The 22009-nt window shown below is 42.9% G+C and overlaps 1 protein-coding gene across 1 annotated transcript in view; it reads left to right on the top strand.

The window, feature by feature from the left end:
- The window catches only part of LOC126340110 (uncharacterized), a 353496-nt gene that overhangs the window by 257076 nt on the left and 74411 nt on the right, over positions 1-22009 (top strand). Inside the window, exons 21-22 of the mRNA XM_050001681.1 lie at positions 11194-11461; positions 21101-21280. Coding sequence (XP_049857638.1) covers positions 11194-11461; positions 21101-21280 — 448 coding nt within the window. The remainder of the gene's footprint in view (positions 1-11193; positions 11462-21100; positions 21281-22009) is intronic.

Raw genomic sequence — 22009 nt, 5'->3', positions numbered from 1 at the left:
TTGTCACGAAGGTTGAACCGTATGACTGTTCCGTAATATGGGCTGCATAAAATCAGGCTAAATCTCACACCAGGGCGTCGTACTTGGCGAGAGTCTATTTTCTACGTATCTTTATGTGCTCAGAACCGAAAATAGCGAAGTGATGCAACCGACAGACGTACTAGAGACACTGTCGAACACATATATGCAAAGCTTTATTGGATTTTCACAGTGGTTTCCATTTCTTGACCGATCGGAACTTACCCTCCGAATATCCCTCGTAGATAAAACTGCTACTGAATCGTGCAGAAGGAAACTGAAAAAAGCAATGAAACGAACATAACTGACATTTTATTCAAAGACAATAATTAAACAGAATTAACCGCCGTTCATTACGCTTCTCTGTACATAAGGAGATGTGGAACGTGGCTCTTAATAGGGTGCACGATTACCACAAACGTCTATACTCTCCTTCACTGGCCACGAGATTGGTAACCAGTTCTTGGGGCAGAGAAACCCATTCCTCTACCAGCGCAGTTATTAAGTGCTGGCGTGGTCGTTGGTGCATGTGAATGTGCTGCGGTATTTTTTCCCCACGCATTCCACGCATGTTCGATGGGATTTAAACCGGGTGAACGGGTAGACGAACCCATTCGCTCAATACCCTCTCGTTCCATGAGCTCCTCCACTTGAGGGGTTAAATGCAGTCGCCCCTTGTCATCCAAAAAAATGAGGTTATGACCGAATGCGCTCCTGAAAAAACACACGTTAGGAAGTAATGCAATGTCACAATTTCGCTGACTGGTGAGTGTACCGTGTTCAGAGATCTGCAGTCAGTACGCCGATGCAGTATTATGCCTCCCCACAGCTTAACACGCGGACCACCAAAAGGACAATGGTCGACAACGCTGGAGTAACCTTACATGGCGAGAGGTGGGAAAACGTCATGCACGCGGAACAAGAGCACACATGATCGTTTCTGTGGCTCAGGTGTTAGTCGTTAGTGGCGTAATGTTCCGAACCTTTCGATACAATAGAATCACCGGTTAACATCACTGGAACGAGAGAGTACTCGGCTGATGAACTGGCTGCCCGTTCCCTCACTTAAATGCCATCGAGCACATGTGCGATGCAGTGGGCAGACCTAATGCAGCACGTCCCAATGCAGCCACCGTTATCCAGCTGTTCTCAACCGCGGTTGTGGAAGACTGGAACGCTCTCCAAGAAGAAGTCCTTGCCAACCTAGTGGCCAGTAGGGAGCAGGTTTTAGATCATACAGTGCCATCCTTGATGATCATACACCCTACTGGGAACAATTTATAAGTCCGGGGTACCATCTTAAATCGCGCTGTCTTTCTGTAACATTCTGTACTACACTATAGTAGTTGTTCTTTCTAGGTATGGTCCAAGTTTCATCGGGCTATTTGTCAAGGCACAGAATACACTCCTGGAAATTGAAATAAGAACACGGTGAATTCATTGTCCCAGGAAGGGGAAACTTTATTGACACATTCCTGGGGTCAGATACATCACATGATTACACTGACAGATCCACAGGCACATAGACACAGACAACAGAGCATGCACAATGTCGGCACTAGTACAGTGTATATCCACCTTTCGCAGCAATGCAGGCTGCTAATCTCCCATGGAGACGATCGTAGAGATGCTGGATGTAGTCCTGTGGAACGGCTTGCCATGCCATTTCCACCTGGCGCCTCAGTTGGACCAGCGTTCGTGCTGGACGTGCAGACCGCGTGAGACGACGCTTCATCCAGTCCCAAACATGCTCAATGGGGGACAGGGTAGTTAATTTACACCTTCTATAGCACGTTGGGTGGCATGGGATACATGCGGACGTGCATTGTCCTGTTGGAACAGCAAGTACCCTTGCCGGTCTAGGAATGGTAGAATGATGGGTTCGATGACGGTTTGGATGTACCGTGCACTATTCAGTGTCCCCTCGACGATCACCAGAGGTGTACGGCCAGTGTAGGAGATCGCTCCCCACACCATGATGCCGGGTGTTGGCCCTGGGTGCCTCGGTCGTATGCAGTCCTGATTGTGGCGCTCACCTGCACGGCGCCAAACACGCATACGACCATCATTGGCACCAAGGCAGAAGCGACTCTCATCGCTGAAGACGACACGTCTCCATTCGTCCCTCCATTCACGCCTGTCGCGACAACACTGGAGGCGGGCTGCACGATGTTGGGGCGTGAGCGGAAGACGGCCTAACGGTGTGCGGGACCGTAGCCCAGCTTCATGGAGACGGTTGCGAATGGTCCTCGCCGATACCCCGGGAGCAACAGTGTCCCTAATTTGCTGGGAAGTGGCGGTGCGGTTCCCTACGGCACTGCGTAGGATCCTACGGTCTTGGCGTGCATCCGTGCGTCGCTGCGGTCCGGTCCCAGGTCGACGGGCACGTGCACCTTCCGCCGACCACTGTCGACAACATCGATGTTGTTTTTGTTAAAACCCATTCACCTTGACACAAGCAAAGTATAGTAACGTCACAGGCAGAGAGAGAGAGAGAGAGAGAGAGAGAGAGAGAAATGGGAAATAACCGGTATGTCGCAACAGGGCCAGGCCTCAACGCGTTACAACACCGGGCCGAGAGAGAGAGAGAGAGAGGGTGAGATCAGTATAAAGCAACACAGGACAGAAAAAAACCTGCAACTTTACCTATTTCATAGGAACCAGTGTCACAGAAAATACACAGCAGTTAAGAGCCTGTTACGCGAATACAACAGAGTAAGGACACATGAGGTCATTAGCAACCAAGCATCGAGTCAAAGCCTCACGTTAGCTCCCTTTAAATACTCGAGCACTCCATCTCTCAATGAGTTGACCGATGGCGTTCACAGTGACAGCAGTCGATTCCAGGATTACGATACTGTAGCGAATTTACAGGTACTCCAAAACAATCTACGAACCAGTCAAATGAGATGACGGTCTTCGCCTGATGAACTTCATACTGTTCCCATCTACCACTTCTGCCGGAGAAGCTGACTGTCTTTCGACAAAATTACATCGTGGAGTGCTGACAGCACCGAGCTTCAGCGCCGAAACCGGCAGAACGGCCTTGTGCGGTTCAAGTTCACTTAGGTGCTGAAACCTACCTGGGCAGTAGGGTGAAGGTCGACTGACCACACGACTTCTGACAGCATCACATCGCAGGTGGGTCATCAATGGTCTACACAGTATTCGGAGTGAGATGAGGCACACTACAGCCGCTAGCACGAGCATATTCTTGCTGGACTGTAGCCGCGCCGGCAGCGCGTAGCGGTGCGAGGTCACTCACCCTTCGCCTGGGCCTGCAGACGAGGAGCTGACTTGGCAGCCTTCAGCGCGAATCCAGCACGCAGCTGAATGAGGCATCGGCTACAAGACCGGTGTCGAATAAGACGACTGTAAACATGGTTAATAAGTGAATGGAAATGCCGTGTGGCTAGGGTCTCCCGTCGGGTAGACCGTTCGCCTGGTGCAAGTCATTTGACTTGACGCCACTTTGGCGACTTGCGCGTCGATGGGGATGAAATGATGATAATAAGGACAACACAACACCCAGTCTCTGAACGGAGGAAATCTCCGACACACCCAGGGATCGAACCCGCGTCGTTAGGTATGACATCCCGTGGCGCTAACCACTCAGCTACTAGGAGCGGACGTGGTTTATAACTAATGAACTTTGACAATGTTGTACTAGCGTCAGAGACCCTTCACATATACCTCAACTGCTATCCTGACTGCATGCAGGGTGTCTCCGCTCGGCCCCTCTGTAAGCTGTTCTCTGAAGTGCGTACTCCGACACCGTCATCAGAGGATTTGGCATCTGATATGTTTGGCAGGGGTAAAATACAGGGAGCGAAAGGCTATTTACAATTTGTACAGAAACCAGATGGCAGTTATAAGAGTCGAGGGACATGAAAGGGAAGCAGTGGTTGGGAAGGGAGTGAGACACGGTTGTAGCCTGTCCCCGATGTTATTAATCTGTATATTGAGCAAGCAGAAAAGGAAACAAAAGAAAAATTCGCAGTAGGTATTAAAATCCAGGGAGAAGAAATAAAAAATTTGAGGTTCGCCGATGACATTGTAATTCTTTCAGAGACAGCAAAAGACTTGGAAGAGCAGCTAAATGGAATGGACAGTGTCTTGAAAGGAGGATATTAGATGAAAATCAACAAAAGCAAAACGGGGATAATGGAATGTATTCGAATTAAGTCGGGTGGTGCTGAGGGAATTAGATTAGGAAATGAGACACTTAAAGTAGTAAAGGAGTTTTGCTATTTGGGGAGCAAAATAACTGATGATGGTCGAAGTAGAGAGGATATAAAATGTAGACTGGCAATGGCAAGGAAAGCATTTCTGAAGAAGAGAAATTTGTTAACGTCGAGTATAGATTTAAGTGTCAGGAAGTCATTTCTGAAAGTATTTGTGTGGAGTGTAGCCATGTATGGAAGTGAAACATGGACAATAAATAGTTTGGACAAGAAGAGAATAGAAGCTCTCAAAATGTGGTGCTACAGAAGAATGCTGAAGATTAGATGGGTAGATCACATAACTAACGAGGAGGTATTGAATAGGATTGGGGGGAACAGAAGTTTGTGGCACAACTTGACGAGAAGCAGGGATCAGTTGGTAGGACATGTTCTGAGGCATCAAGGGATCACCAATTTAGTATTGGAGGGCAGCGTGGAGGGTAAAAATCGTAGAGGGAGACCAAGAGATGAATACACTAAGCAGATTCGGAAGGATGTAGGTTGCAGTAGGTACTGGGAGATGAAGAGGCTTGCAGAGGATAGAGTAGCATGGAGAGCTGCATCAAACCAGTCTCTGGACTGAAGACCACAACAACATGTTTGACTGCAGCGCCTGGAACTCAGATGCAGTGGTCTGCGTGTGCAGCGTCAATACTTCGCAGCAGTAACCACAACGTAGTGAGCGCAAAAAAAAAAAAAAAAAAAAAAAAAAAAATCTTTATTATATTGCAGAATGTAAGTGTATTGATGGAAGTTCTATGCCAAAGCTTATTTTGTAAAACCAAAGGAGCTTGTTGATTTATCACACTTCAGACGCAATTGCAAAGAAACGTATTTGGAACCAGTGAGATGTGCTGTTTGTAATTAAAAGTGATAGTGAACGATGCACTAAATTTGTATCGGTAACTTGTTCTACTTTTAGACGGTATGGTCATGCAGCACACGAGTGTAGTAAGTGTCGCTGGACGATGATCAGGTAAAAGAAGTAAATGAGTCTCGTTTGGGACAGTGTAATTCGTATTTTTCGTGTCCGGTATATGTTGGCGCAGATATTTTTGGTATACATATAAATAGTGGTAGATTGCACAGACATGCTAGGCACAAAGTCAGGTACTATTAGTGATGGTATAGCCACTTTAACGGATCAAGCGTCACAAGCTCAGAGCAAAATGCTCAACAGAATTTACGCCATGGGGGATTGGTGGCATATTTAGATACGTTGCGGACCGCCCGAAATTCACAGCCGGGTTCGAGTGAATGTAAGTCGTCAGGAGCAACGCTCCACTTCTCCGTACATTGTTTAGAAACTAACCTATCACACACGTCACAGGCAAAACAACTGAGATGATACGGTACTCATTAATGATGTATTGGCTACTCCCAGAATGTGTAATTGATCAGAGGAAGTTACTCTGCGGATGTCCAGTTTACGCCTTACGGTTGAAACCAAGATGTTTCATGAGACACTGAGAAAGGCAAGTACATTTGAGCAGTTAAAGGAAGATTTGCGTCAGAGATACCGTAAGCAAAATAGTGCCAGAATTTTCAGGGAAAATTTGAGTGGGTTGACACAGAAGGCAAACGATTCTGTAGAGACTTTTTCAGACCGAAGCCATAAAAAAATGCGCAAACATATGGGTGGACAGGAAATCTTGATGCGGATCGTGTCACGGTCAGGGAGTTAGAAAACAGGTCACTCGATGTGGTTTTACGAGGAATTCCCGGGGAGTATTCACGAGATACTTCTTGTACACGGGTAAGCGCTGATACGTGACTCATTGCATCTGAAAAGCATTGTTATCGTTGTGCGAAGAAAGAGCATTTGATAGCGCAGTGTAGTCAACCACAATGTTTCAGATGTGGGTGTTTTGGTCACGAGGCAGACGTGTGTGGGAGTAAGAAGTAAAGTAAAGGAAATAATCAACGGAAAACGGTAAACATAAAAGGTGTTGTTTCGTCCGTCTGAAAACATTCTCGGTTAGTCAGAGTACGGCAGAGATTAAGGCAGGGACGGGTTGTTGTTTGATGGGCTTTGTAAGTGTTAACGAACGTAAATTTCTAGTCGTATCTAGTACAATTCTAGATTTCGTGGGTAAGAGAAAACGGGGACGCAAAGGTATAAATTATATGGAGTGGTAAAAAATAACTCGGTACCACTGGGGACAACACGGGTCGTTTTTAGGTTTGAAACAATAGAGTTCCTTGAGCGTATGGAAGTGTTGCTAACTGTGGGATAACGGTATTCTGCTAATCTTGGATTTAATTTCCTGGATAGGCGTCACGCAAAAATTAATCTATCACCGTGCACAGCTGAACTTCGCGGCAACTTGTTTCCAATGGGTCGAACAACCGTAAATCTTTCAATGTCGCAAGGTACACCGATTGCTGAGGTGTCACCATCTGAACTGCGTACATATGAATTAAAGATGATTGGGCATGACAAAGTATCTGCTAGCACAGCAGAGATTATGTGTAGTTGAGCCACTGCAGGACAATGAAGCATTAGGATGAAATGCATTGTTTTACACAAGGAAGCGTTGCGCGCCTAACCAACGTTAATGGAGAACTGATGATTTCGGTAAGCTTGTGTAACTTTTGGCAGATGAAATGAATCTCTCGAAAGGATTACGTACAGTAAGTTTAGAGGTAACTGAAGATGAGGATATCGAAGGGCCATGTTGTGCTCAGAGCATGAACCAAACCATCAATGCGTCTGTGCTACGTGACAAAGTTCGTCACTTGAAAGATAGTGAACGAGAAGCCGTGGAAGCTTTGTTGTTAGAATGTTCAGACATTCAATTTAGATGGTTCACGCTCAGCAACACCTATCGCAGAACACCGCATACCAACAGGCGATAATCCACCTGTTTACAGCAAAGCATTCCGTACTCGTATAGCGAAACACATACAGACAGTCAGGCGGTAGTAGACGAATTTACTGATCAGCAATTGTGTCAGGGTATTATCGAGCACAGCGATAGCCTTTGGTCGACAAATATTGTCTTTGAACCTAAAAACTCTGTTGACATTACTAGAAAACTTCTGTTTTGCTGTGACTGTCGTTACTTGAATGGACGAACCATAACGGATGCATACACAATACCGAACGTAACGGATACATTAAATAACCTAGAAAAATGTAAACATTTGTCAACGGTTGATCTTAGAAGTGGTTATCACCAAGTAGAAGTATTTTCTGAAGACAGACCCAAAACTGCTTTCACAGCAAATTCACTTGCTTACCAACAGCCAAGAATGCCGTTTGGATTGTAAAATGCTCCAGCTACCTTCCAACGACTATTACATGTTATACTTTCAGGATTAAAAGCGAAAATCTTTGTGGTGTATATTGAAGATGTAGCCGTCTATTCAAAAACTGTAGAAGATCGTGTTAAACTTCTGGTTGAAGTATTTCGTGTATTAGAGGGCTGCACTCCTTACACTAAATGTGGGGAAATGCCATTTGGCTCAAGCACAAGTAACTTATCTTGGGCGTATTATCACTCAAGATGGAGTGAGGACAGATCCTCGAATTACTTCCACCATACGTTATTTTCCGACACCACAAACTACTAAACAATCACAGTCATTCATTGGGTTAGGCAATTATTATTACAAGTTCATGAAGGGGTTCGTTTTCAGTGGACATCACAATGCCAAGAGGCGTTTGAGAAACTCAAGGCGATATTAGTATCAGATCCTATGTTAATATTCCCTGAGTACATATTTGCATCTGATACATACAACAATGCTTTGGAATGTGTCCTACGAATGTTGATGAAAAAGAACATCCAGTGGAATATGCATCCAAACAACTGAATAAGGCTAAAATTAATTATTCAACAACTGAAAAAGAGCTCTTAGCAGTTATATATGGAATCTATTATTTTCGTTGCTACTTGTAAGTCATAATTTCAAGGTAGTTACAACACACACATCTTCAAAATGGTTATTAGGTTTAAGAGATCCATCAAGCTGATTATTAAGATGGGCATTAAAATTAAATAAGTTTGATTATGAGCTAGTTGATGAGCCCAGAGTCAAACACACAAATTCTCATGCTATAAGGAAAAAGACAGCAGTTTTTCAAGTAGTAGGTGGGAGCCAAGCAAAATACACTCCTGGAAATGGAAAAAAGAACACATTGACACCAGTGTGTCAGACCCACCATACTTGCTCCGGACACTGCGAGAGGGCTGTACAAGCAATGATCACACGCACGGCACAGCGGACACACCAGGAACCGCGGTGTTGGCCGTCGAATGGCGCTAGCTGCGCACCATTTGTGCACCGCTGCCATCAGTGTCAGCCAGTTTGCCGTGGCATACGGAGCTCCATCGCAGTCTTTAACACTGGTAGCATGCCGCGACAGCGTGGACGTGAACTGTATGTGCAATTGACGGACTTTGAGCGAGGGCGTATAGTGGGCATGCGGGAGGCCGGGTGGACGTACCGCCGAAGTGCTCAACACGTGGGGCATGACGTCTCCACAGTACATCGATGTTGTCGCCAGTGGTCGGCGGAAGGTGCACGTGCCCGTCGACCTGGGACCGGACCGCAGCGACGCACGGATGCACGCCAAGACCGTAAGATCCTACGCAATGCCGTAGGGGACCGCACCGCCACTTCCCAACAAATTAAGGACACTGTTGCTCCTGGGGTATCGGCGAGGACCATTCGCAACCGTCTCCATGAAGCTGGGATACGGTCCCACACACCGTTAGGCCGTCTTCCGCTCACGCCCCAACATCGTGCAGCCCGCCTCCAGTGGTGTCGCGACAGGCGTGACTGGAGGGACGAATGGAGACGTGTCGTCTTCAGCGATGAGAGTCGCTTTTGCCTTGGTGCCAATGATGGTCGTATGCGCGTTTGGCGCCGTGCAGGTGAGCGCCACAATCAGGACTGCATACGACCGAGGAACACAGGGCCAACACCCGGCATCATGGTGTGGGGAGCGATCTCCTACACTGGCCGTACACTTCTGGTGATCGTCGAGGGGACACTGAATAGTGCACGGTACATCCAAACCGTCATCGAACCCATCGTTCTACCATTCCTAGACCGGCAAGGGAACTTGCTGTTCCAACAGGACAATGCACGTCCGCATGTATCTCGTGCCACTCAACGTGCTCTAGAAGGTGTAAGTCAACTACCCTGGCCACCAAGATCTCCGGATCTGTCCCCCATTGAACATGTTTGGGACTGGATGAAGCGTCGTTTCACGTGGTCTGCACGTCCAGCACTAACGCTGGTCCAACTGAGGCGCCAGGTGGAAATGGCATGGCAAGCCGTTCCACAGGACTACATCCAGCATCTCTACGATCGTCTCCATGGGAGAACAGCAGCCTGCATTGCTGCGAAAGGTGGATATACACTGTACTAGTGCCGACATTGTGCATGCTCTGTTGCTGTGTCTATGTGCCTGTGGTTCTGTCAGTGTGATCATGTGATGTATCTGACCCCAGGAATGTGTCAATAAAGTTTCCCCTTCCTGGGACAATGAATTCACGGTGTTCTTATTTCAATTTCCAGGAGTGTATTATTTTCGCCTGTAAAAAAAAAGAAAAAGAAATGGTTGAGGCACTTGTATAATATTTACGATAAAAAAAACATGAATGATTGTGATCTTAATCGAAGCTAAATACTGTGTTATCTTTTTAAAAAATGCAAGATATATTGAATCATTCAAATATTTAACTGGCCTGAATTAATTGCATGACAATTAAGTATTTCATATCTTAAATATTTAAGGAGTAGTAGAACGTATTATAGTGTGTAATGTACTTGTGTGTTGATTTGGTGCTGCAAATAACTGAGATTTTGTTTGGCATTATTTGAACCTACATCTTTGCATAACTTTTCCAAAGATTTAGTTTATTCATGGTTTATAACTAAACTGACACGGCGCATTCTTGCCAGTCGTCAGAGTGCACAAAGTAATATTAAATACTTTTCATGTATGAATACATTACACATTCTAGTTTGTGTGTATATGTGAGCGTTTGTGCGGAAAATAGCTTTGTAGCACTTGGTGCAAACATTGTATTTTTTTGTGTTGCTGACAAAGTTTTCAGGCAACTAATTAACGTTGTAACACTTGGCAAGCATTATAAAACATTTAGATTTGGAAATATTTAATGTAAGGTCCATTGTGCCTTACATCAAGTACAGGCGTAAAAAATTGGAATTAATTACATTATTCCACCAGCTGGCAATAATTCAGACTGCCTATTTGTTTGTATGTTTGAGTGCTTAGCATTGTATTTTAGCTAACACGTATATTTTGCAGTTATATGCCTGGTCAAGTTAGTTTGACTACATTGGGAATGTGAACTGTGTGTTTACCATGTCATTTGTAATTATTTAATCATGGAAATAACATTAAGATACGTACTTTGGAGTTCAAAAGCATGTTTAGCCATCAGTTTGATCGATGAGGTTCATGATCTCAGTAACAAGAGGGTTGACGTCACTTATTAAGAGGGTAGACTTTGTGACGTCATGGTACTGCATTCCTTGCATTCCAAAGTGGATCTGGCAGCAGGCAGATATACTATTGACGAACGATACAGAAACTGTCGTCTGATCAAGTGCATATGTTCTTTCTTCTACTACCCCCTGTAGATTACCTGTTCAGCTTTTTGACGATGTCCTGTTCGAGTTTTCTGAGGGACGAATTATCAGAACACAATGACATTTGACGTAACTTCTGGTAGCAGAAGTCGTGGAAGTATGGATGCCAATATCAACAATTCTACGACACTACAGGATTTCAGGCGCTGTTGCTCAAGAGTGTATTTCGCTCGTTCTTTGAGAGGAAGCAAACGGAAGAGTTTTTGTTTCAAACACAGAGCGTAGATACCGACGCAAGGGTCGTGGGGGACTTGTTATTAGTGGATAGGTTTTCCCTCATAAAACAAATAATGATCGCTGATAAACACCATCTCCGCAGATAATCAAGATTTCTGTCCTCTGGACCGCGTCAACAAGTCGTCACTCGCTGCGAGATACGGAGAAAGCCAGCAACCGTACCTGTGCTAACTTCGTGGCGCAAACACACGCACACACCATGATGATGTCGCATCTCTCGTTGATCGTAGTTGTGCTCGCTGTCGCCAGCCCAGCTCTGTGTCTCGAATGGTGGAAGACCGCAATAATATACCAGATATATCCGAAGTCTTTCAAGGATTCTGATGGCGATGGTGTCGGCGACCTTCGTGGTAAGTAACAGCATATTTCCCGAGAGAAGTAAGTTTTCTGTTGGTTATTGAAGTTCTGAATGCCCATTATCAACTGAACATGTTTTCTTCATTTGTTCAACAACTATTAAGGGTGAATTTGGTCGTCTCCTATGCAGTACAGTGAAAAAACTTACCTCCCCGATTAGGTTCAGAGGATAGTGGTTTTTGTCTATCCATTGTCTTCGGTTAGGAATTCAATAGAATTTTGCATGGCATATATATGTTTTAAACCCGTTTGTTCATTTAACACGTCATCAGAGAGTTGCATTGTACGTATGTAGATGTTTGTGTTTTGTAATATGTTCGTGATTAAGATATTAGACAAAACGTTCTGCGTTGTGGTTATCGTTCTTTAAATGGTGAAGAACGTAGACAGTTTATTTATGATAGTTCTCATATGCTCTCGATATTTTGTACTGAAGTTGTGCCCCGTCTATACTACATAAGCTTTATTGCAACCCTGTCTGTCCTTCCCTGGATTTGTGTATATTGGTAGTTTTGTTCTTCCCGAGTAAATTCTAGGGCGGATATTGCTTTTCGTTCTACATGAGAAGTGGATACTAGTGTTCTTCATAAACTTCACTAACAACAATTATTCAAACATTTTCGAAATGTACAGAAAGCAGCTGAGAGCATCATACACTCTAGCACACTTGCAATAGATGATCAACAGAATACAAAATCTACCACTAAACCACGTTGCTCTATAAAAAGAACTCGACACTTTACGATAGACAACACAGCAAAATGGTTTAATCCCAGAAATAGGAATGCAGATATACCAAAAAAAAAAAAAATTACCCGAACATAACCAAATATTCACAAGGACATAAAATTATCCAGACAAACACCAAAAAAGACTGAACAAACATACATATACGTACCATATATAGGCACAATATCAAACAAATTAAACGCAGTAATGAAGAACACAAGCATCCAATTCGAAAAATAGAACGGACAACACTATCCGCCAAAGGCTTCATCAGGAAAACCAAAATTACCAAATCTCACAAACCTAGATATGTACAAAACCGAATGTCAGGATACCAATAAATTTTACATAGGACACACAGGGCGCATCTTGAGTATAAGATATCGAGAGCACACGAGAAAAAGCGAAAATAATCCGCCTACGTTCTTCAACCTATTAAAGAACGATAAATACAACGCAGAACACATGGAATTACCAATAGAAATTTTACGCATGTTAGCTAGAGCTTTAATAACCGACGTACTTGAGCAGATAGAAATCTACATACACACAGTACAAAGCCCTGATGACATTTTAAATGAACTAGTGGATTTAAATGGTTGAGAGGACATCGTGATGTCAACTAGTTGGCCATCATGCTGTCTTCTGCAGAGAGCAGTCGTTAGAAAGCAGCGTGCACAAGCATAGACCAGCACACGGATCTCCCAGCCGTTGCTAACTTTACAGGTATTAGAAGCTCTACTCCTCGTTCAAATATCTCCCCAGTTGGGCTCACAGGGCCGGTTGGACGCCATTCCACACCTCCCAACAGGAAAAAAATCCCGCGCTGTGCAAGAAGTGGATCTGCGTCCTCACTATAAATGTAGGACAAGTTGATAGGGATGGAAGAAACCGATCGGTTAAAATCGATACCGGTATTTTAATTCTGAATAATCGATATTTTCTCATTTTCTGTGTTCTCGGTTACAACAATTTTTTTTAATTTTTTACTTATTACCGAGTATAAAAACCGAAATATCGTTTAACCATAGCAACAGACCTGAAATTTTTGATTTTTAAATAAACCTTTTTTTTAAAAAAAGAAGGAGTAATTTTTATTCGTAAAATTTGAGTTGGTTCGAAATGTTGCGTTATTAGAAAATGGGAAAAGCGATCAGCGTATTTTAATAACAATGTCGACAGAATCGAGCAAGGAACACATGACGTAAGAATTGGTACAGTATTGCTGATAAAAGAATGTCTCTTTCGTGGCTTAAGGTACACGTGTACTTGTCCCCACCTGGTCTTTACGACAGCTTCTCGCTGTCATCGCCGGACATCCGTCGTATTGCAAAATGGCGCCAACTATGATCCGGAAATACGAGGGTTGGAACTTTAACAGTGGCAATTATTTATTTACAGATCGTACAGAATAATACCAAAACGGCCTTGCTGTGCTCGTATTGCGAACGGCTGAAAGCAAGGGGAAACTACGGCCGTAATTTTTCCCGACGGCATGCAGCTTTATTGTGTGATTAAATGATGGTGGCGTCCTCTTGGGTAAAATATTCCGGAGGTAAAATAGTCACCCATTCGGATCTCCGGGCGGGGACTACTCAAGAGGATGTCGTTATCAGGAGAAATAAAACTGGCGTTCTAGGGATCGGAGCGTGGAATGTCAGATTCCTTAATCGGGCAGGTAGGTTAGAAAATTTAAAAAGGGAAATGGATAGGTTGAACTTAGATGTAGTGGGAATTAGTGAAGTTCGGTGGCAGGAGGAACAAGACTTCTGGTCAGGTGACTACAGGGTTATAAACACAAAATCAAATAGGGGTAATGCAGGAGTGGGTTTAATAATGAATAGGAAAATAGGAATGCGGGTAAGCTACTACAAACAGCATAGTGAACGCATTATTGTGGCCAAGATAGATACGAAGCCCACACCTACTACGGTAGTACAAGTTAATATGCCAACTAGCTCTGCAGATGACGAAGAAATTGATGAAATGTATGATCAAATAAAAGAAATTAATCAGATAGTGAAGGGAGATGAAAATTTAATAGTCATGGGTGACTGGAATTCGGTAGTAGGAAAAGGGAGAGAAGGAAACATACTAGGTGAATATGGACTGGGGCAAAGAAATGAAAGAGGAAGCCGCCTGGTAGAATTTTGCACAGAGCACAACTTAATCATAGGTAACACTTGGTTCAAGAATCATAAAAGAAGGCTGTATACATGGACGAAACCTGGAGATACTGACAGGTTTCAGATAGATTATGTAATGGTAGGTCAGAGATTTAGGAACCAGGTTATAAATTGTAAGACATTTCCAGGGGCAGATGTGGACTCTGACCACAATCTATTGGTTATGACCTGTAGATTAAAACTGAAGAAACTTCAAAAAGATGGGAATTTAAGAAGATGTGAACATGGACAAACTAAAAGAACCAGAGGTTGTACAGAGTTTCAGGGAGAGCATAAGGGAGCAATTGACAGGAACGGCGGAATGAAATACAGTAGAAGAAGAATGGGTAGCTTTGAGGGATGAAGTAGTGAAGGCAGCAGAGGATCAAGTAGGTAAAAAGACGAGGGCTAGTAGAAATCCTTGGGTAACAGAAGAAATATTCAATTTAATTGACGAAAGGAGAAAATATAAAAATGCAATAAATAAAGCAGGCAAAAAGGAATACAGACGACTCAAAAATGAGATCGACAGTAAGTGCAAAATGGCTAAGCAGGGATGGCTAGAGACAAATGTAAGGATATAGAGGCTTATCTCACTAGGGGTAAGATAGATACTGCCTGCAGGAAAATTAAAGAGACCTTTGGAGATAAGAGAACCAGTTGTATGAAAAGCAAGAGCTCAGATGGAATCCCAGTTCTAAGCAAAGAAGTGAAAGCAGAAAGGTGGAAGGAGTATATAGAGGGTCTATTAGAAGGGCGATGTACTTGAGGACAATATTATGGAAATGGAAGAGGATGTAGATAAAGATGAAATGGAAGATACGATACTGCGTGAAGAGTTTAACAGAGCACTGAAAGACCTGAGTCGAAACAAGGCCCCGGAGTAGACAACATTCCATTGGAACTACTGACGGCCTTGGGAGAGCCAATCCTGACAAAACTCTACCATCTGGTGAGCAAGATGTATGAGACAGGCGAAATACCCTCAGACTTCCAGAAGAATATAATAATTCCAATCCCAAAGAAAGCAGGTGTTGTGAAAATTACCGAACTATCAGGTTAATAAGTCACAGCTGCAAAATACTAACGTGAATTCTTTACAGACGAATGGAAAAACTAGTAGAATCCAACCTCGGGAAAGGTCAGTTTGGATTCCGTAGAAATGTTGGAACACGTGAGGCAATAGTGATCCTACGACTTATCTTAGAAGCTAGATTAAGGAAGGGCAAACCAACGTTTCTAGCATTTGTAGACTTAGAGAAAGCTTTTGACAATGTTGACTGGAATACTCTCTTTCAAATTCTGAAGGTAGCAGGGGTAAAATACATGGAGCGAAAGGCTATTTACAATTTGTACAGAAACCAGATGGCAGTTATAAGTGTCTAGGGACATGAAAAGGAAGCAGTGGTTGGGAAGGGAGTGAGACAGGGTAGTAGTATCTCCCCGATGTTATTCAATCTGTATATTGAGCAAGCAGTAAAGGAAACAAAAGAAAACTTCGGAGTAGGTGTTAAAATCCATGGAGAAGAAATAAAAATATTGAGGTTCGCCGATGACATCGTAATTCTGTCAGAGACAGTAAAGGACTTGGAAGAGCAGTTGAACGGAATGGATAGTGTCTTGAAAGGAGGATATAAGATGAACATCAACAAAAGCAAAACTAGGATAATGGAATGTAGTCGAATTAAGTCGGGTGATGTTGAGGGTATTATATTAGGAAGTGAGGCACGTAAAGTAGTAAAGGAGTTTTGCTACTTGGGGAGCAAAATAACTTATGATGGTCGAAGTAGAGAGGATCTGAAATGTAGACTGGCAATGGCAAGGAAAGCGTTTCTGAAGAAGGAAAATTTGTTAACATCGAGTATAGATTTAAGTGTCAGGAAGACATTTCTGAAAGTATTTGTAAGGAGTGTAGCCATGTATGGAAGTGAAACATGGACGATAAATAGTTCGGACAAGAAGAGAATAGAAGCTTTCGAAATGTGCTGCTACAGAAGAATGCTGAAGATTAGATGGGTAGATCACATAACTAATGAGGATGTATTGAATAGGATTGGGGAGAAGAGAAGTTTGTGGCACAACTTAACCAGAAGAAGGGGTCGGTTGGTAGGACATGTTCTAAGGCATCAAGGGATTTCCAATTTAGTATTGGAGGGCAGCGTGGAGAGTAAAAATCGTAGAGGGAGACCAAGAGATGACTACACTACGCAGATTAGAAGGATGTAGGTTGCAGTGGGTACTGGGAGTTGAAGAGGCTTGCACAGGATAGAGTAGCATGGAGAGCTGTATCAAACCAGTCTCAGGACTAAAGACCACAACAACAAAAACACAGAATAATACGTGTTTCAAAGTTTTACTGGCCTTCAAAGTACTCATCAGCATTGTGTATAACCCATTGCCAGCGATGTGGAAGTCGTAGGATACTCTTAGCAGTGCCAGTTGTGTTGACAGTTCGGTTTATAAAGTTCAGTTTATAAAGCGAGTTGAACTCACGAGGGCTTAAGTCAGGGGAGTGCAGTAGGTGGTATAGCACTTAGAAGTCCCATCAGTCAAACAAATCAGTAACAGCTTACACTGAATGTGCTTGAGCATTGTCCTGCAAAATGAAGGTCAGGTCCTACAGAAAGTGTTACCACGTATGCCTCTATTCTGTTTATTTTGGGAACACAACCTATGACCAACTTAGAGACAGAAGTGATGACACTTTCTGTAGGACGTGACCTTCATTTTGCAGGACGATGCTCAAGCACGTACAGTGCAAGCTGTTACTGATTTGTTTGACTGATGGAGCTGCTAAGTGCTATACCACCTACTGCTCTTCCCTGGAATATTCCTCGTGAGTTCAACTCGATTTCTAAACTGAGGGAATAATTCACGGCATTCGAATCGGAACTGCTTCAAATTCGCCGGGCAATAGACCGCCGCTCAAACTGTCAACACAACTGGCACTGCTAAGAGTATCCTACGACTTCCACATCGCTGGCAACGTGTTATGCACAATGCTTCTGACTGCTTTGAAGGTCAGTAAAACATTGAAACACCTATATATTCTGTACCTGCTGTAAATAAATAGTTGCCACTATTAAAGTTCCAACCCTCGTATTTTTACGATTTGAGGTAGAAATGAAGTACAATTCTTCATTTGCTTTAAAAGGTTAAAGATTTGTCTGTCGTTTCTATGAAATAATAAAAGGGGCAGAAAATAATGGTAACAATAATAAATTAAAACCTCAACAACACTTCATTCATAGCATACAATAAAAATAGGAAGTAGCTGGTCTGCTGCCTGTGTCTACATAATATGTCTTTATATGCACGCAGTCCTGAAAAATGGGAAAAATTAACATGAAAAATAGAGTTCTTTAACCTGAGTTTTCGCCTGTAGCGCTGACTTTCGGAACGCAGGTGATTTTTCGTAGTATTTAATCGTTTAAAACTTATCGGACTAAGTTTTCTTTTATTTTCCAATTTAATTTAATATTTTGATTCTGAGTATCTAGAAACTAAGGGACTCAAAATTTCTCAATCTTTGTTGGATTTCTACGTTTATTACAGGAAATAACTCAAACAAAAACCGAAAATCGGTTTTTTCAGAAATCGGTCACTTTGAACGATTTTAGCTGTGAGGTTAAACCAGCAAGGAAAAAAGATACCATATAACCGTAAACCGATTGCTTCAGCAATAATAGAAATTCCTAGAAGCTGATCCTACGTGAACCAATACATGAATATATTACTCTCTTATTTTACCCTTAACTTGTAGACCTTCGCGGCTAGTATTCAGTTAAGTTGCTGAGGATGGACGCACCCATCCACAAACACTTTTGATGTGGTCCATTTTCCTGCTATGCTCCATCTTCAAATGACTACAGTTGTTTTATTACAGAGTTAAATATGTTAGCTGCGTGTGAACTATTCCTGTAGTTTGTTGTTGTGAACTTTGTTTCGTCTTGTTTTGATTCTTTTACATTTCTGGACGAAGGATATTTTGCTTTATAAATACTATATGTGAAGTACATGCCTGAAGCTACAATATGTCATGAAGAATAACGTAAAATTTTCCTGTGGCACAGTTGATTGTGTAATACATGCATGATGCTTCTTCTCAAACCCTTTTCCCTTCCTCCCACAAATGCAAAAGAACCAAAGCGAGACGAAACGCCGTTCAGTAGAACAAATTATAGGAACAGGCCAACTGTTGCTGCCAATTCTGACACTGTAATAAAACAACCCTATCACGGAAGTAAACTAAAGCTTCTTGACAGTAACTGTCTCTGCGTTCTCCATCCACTGTCACCAAATAAATTAATATGTTGGATCCGTTTCGACCAGTATGCGTGCTAACAAATGTTCGGCGTTTCAGTCCAGCAAAATATCTCCAGTGGCCGGAAATGCCGAGTTTTGTTCTATTTTAACTGCTCAGTATCTGTAATGGTAAGTTTTATTGTCCACTAAATGCTACATTTTACTTTCAGGTGACCTTGTTCCTTCTCAGTTGGTGGTCTAATAACACTGTCTACATCATTATGTTTTCACTGCCACCTGCACCACCGACAATGAATTTCTTCTTTATTACTCTTCCTCAGCACTGCACATTTACCGAGATGTTGAAGTTCATTATGTAAAATAGCACTCACTCGGTTTCATTGGGATAGTGTATTATTGATTCTTTTGTCCCTAGTTTCGTATAATATTTGTGATATTGTCACTCTACCATGGTGTGACGTACTAAACGCGTGAACGAAGGGAATTATTACTTTCAAATTTTGAAGAAGAACACGAAAAACATATGATCGTTGCTGCATTGAAAGAATTTGAGCAAGTCAAGTGTTTGCGAACCAATTCTGAACATAAGAACATAGAAACTGACAGTGTGACACACATGGGGAATTATGGATTTCCATATGAATTTGAATATGAACACCTATCCACATAATCACACTTTTAAACATAAACCTACACAAAACACACCTTCACATTGCGGTTGTCAGAATTTATTGTTTATCACATTTGAAGTGAAAAAAACACAAAAAGTCTTAAATATGGTTTCTCAAGACAAATTCCAATGTCAGTGTGAAGTAACGCATTCCTTAGCAAATAGCTAACAATATTTAGAACACACAACATCTATCTGTTTCATGCCAGCCGTTGTGGCCGAAAGGTTCTAGGCGCTTCTGTCCAGGAACCGCGCTGCTGCTATGGTTGCAGGTTCGAATCCTGCCTCGGGCATGGATGTGTGTGATGTCATTAGGTTAGTTAGGTTTAAGTAGTTCTAAGTCTAAGGGACTGATGAGCGCAGATGTTAATTCCCATAGTGCTTCGAGCTATTTGATTTTATCTCTTTCATCATCTGTTATTATGACTTAATATATGTAGGGTGGTTGCGGTAAATTGCTGATTTGGTAATGAAATAAAAACAATAATGAACACTTAGAAACTTAAATTTTATTTTTCTCATATTGGACAATAATGGAAGTTTCTAATTTCATGGTTTAAACAACATATCTGGCAAATGTCTACCTTCATCATCTACACATTGCCGCAGTCGTTTTCTGAAATTCTCATGCACTCTTTGAAGCGTGTCTTCTGGCATTCTTGCAATCTCAGCCTCAATATAGTTCTTTACGTCTTACAGGGTGTTGGAACGGTTGCAATACACTTTTAACTGTAAACCCATGCCAGTTGAGATTCCTCATCCCAGAGTTAACCCGTCCAGGAAACGTTTGCCTCAAAAAATCGTGGTAATGCCCGCTGTGTTTGTTGTGGTATAGTCTTGTTGAAACCAGGTATCCTGCAATTGCACTGCCTCGAAAGCCGTCTGGAAAAACTCTTGCAGCGTAGTTAAGTAATGGCCCGAATTCACTCACAGCACGACGATTTTCCTGGAAGAAGTAAGGGCCAATGATGCCTATTCGTGATATGGCACACCACACAGCGACGCGGTCTGAGTGCGAGGGTTTCTGGCGAATTTTTCTGGGGTTCGTGTAGCTCCAGTATCGCATATTCTGTTTGTTTATACATCCAATGTTGTGAAAATGTGCCTCAACACAAAAGAACACAGTTGCATCACGGGGGATGGTTGCAAGCATGTCCTCACAAGATGTTCTTCGTGTTACACAATCCCGTACTGACTATTGCTGGACCACGCACATTTTATATGGGTGAAGATTCAGTTCACTATGAACAATCCGGTGGACACAACGTCGTGAAATGACACGAGGAAGTGCCTATTTCTGAGCTGAGCTTTTAGGAGATCCCAGTACTGCTGCTCTTACTCGTTAGTCATTTTGTGGTGTTGTAACGCTTCACTCAGGTCCTCTTCGTACAGATGACACATCACCTGTTGTTCCGAGGACATTCACCTAATCTGGAATTGATTGCCGTCCAGGAACACGTTGGCGTGGGGGTACTGCAAACCGCAAACGGAAAGCAGGCTGCACTGCAATGATCGAGTGGGAATTCGAGAAATATACTTCAGCACAAAACGAGCGCTCCTCACGTGTCCACTGCATTATCGCAACTGAACACCAATTGAATACAAACCTCCCATCAGTCAGTATAAACCACGCCCACTCTCCCCTCTATTCGACCAACAGTGCCGCCACAACTTGAATTCCAAAAACGCAATTTACCGCTCTCCACCCTGTATGATCTACAAAAAGATAAATCTGTCTTCGTGCAACCTGTTACTGTGCCAAGAGCGACGAAATGTACAGCAATACTCTGCATTGTTCGCAGGTATAATCGAGAAACTAGACTACCTAAATGATCTGGGAGTGTCGGCGATATGGATTTCTCCTATCTTCAGGTCACCGATGGCTGACAACGGCTACGACATCTCGGATTACCGGGACATCGATCCAATATTTGGAACTATGGATGACTTCGACGAACTTCTGGAAACAGCGCACAGCAAAGGTATGTCTCGTGCTGCATGATATGTAGACTTACCACCAGACACCGCCCGGATAGCCATGCGTGTTAAAGCGTCACATGAGGGACGGGATGATATGCCAGCCACATCTCAGTAGGTGAATGCGGGGCTGTTACTCAAGTCTGCCTCAGTTACACGATTCACAAACATTTAGAAAAAATGTTTCGCTCACTTTCACACGAACAACATTACGCACAGGTAGTTGGGGTACACGCATTCCGTCCAGGGGTGGTAGGAAGGAGCAGCGAGCGTTGGGGGAGGGGTTCTGAATAGGTGGGCGACAGGAATAGCATTCAGTCATCACTTAAATGAACCATGCCAAATCCGTTAACAATCATGCTGACTGTGCGCCGATGCGGGGTATGGCACAAGAAAAAGATTTTGACTTACCACCATACAGAAAGAACATCGTGATAATCTTCTAAGCTAATTGCTTTTTTCTTTGCCTCACAATATTTGAGACTGAGTTTTTCTTGTTTGCAATTTAAGAAACTTATTCACGTTATATTTAGGGTCGATGTGAGAAATTATTCAGACTCGATCATCCATTTTCTGGTGCTAGTATTACCCTAGAATTTAAAATACTGCAAATAACATTCTTGGCCCGTCTGTTATCCGTGCAATATTCATAATTGTATCCTCCACTCATCCTTTTCCCCTGATCTATTTGTTTGTATTCTTTTCTATCCTAGTATCTCCAAACATATTTTTCT

This window comes from Schistocerca gregaria, chromosome 1 (genome assembly GCF_023897955.1).
Source record: "Schistocerca gregaria isolate iqSchGreg1 chromosome 1, iqSchGreg1.2, whole genome shotgun sequence".
Classification (NCBI taxonomy): domain Eukaryota; kingdom Metazoa; phylum Arthropoda; class Insecta; order Orthoptera; family Acrididae; genus Schistocerca; species Schistocerca gregaria.
This window is presented reverse-complemented; position numbering and strand designations above follow the sequence as displayed.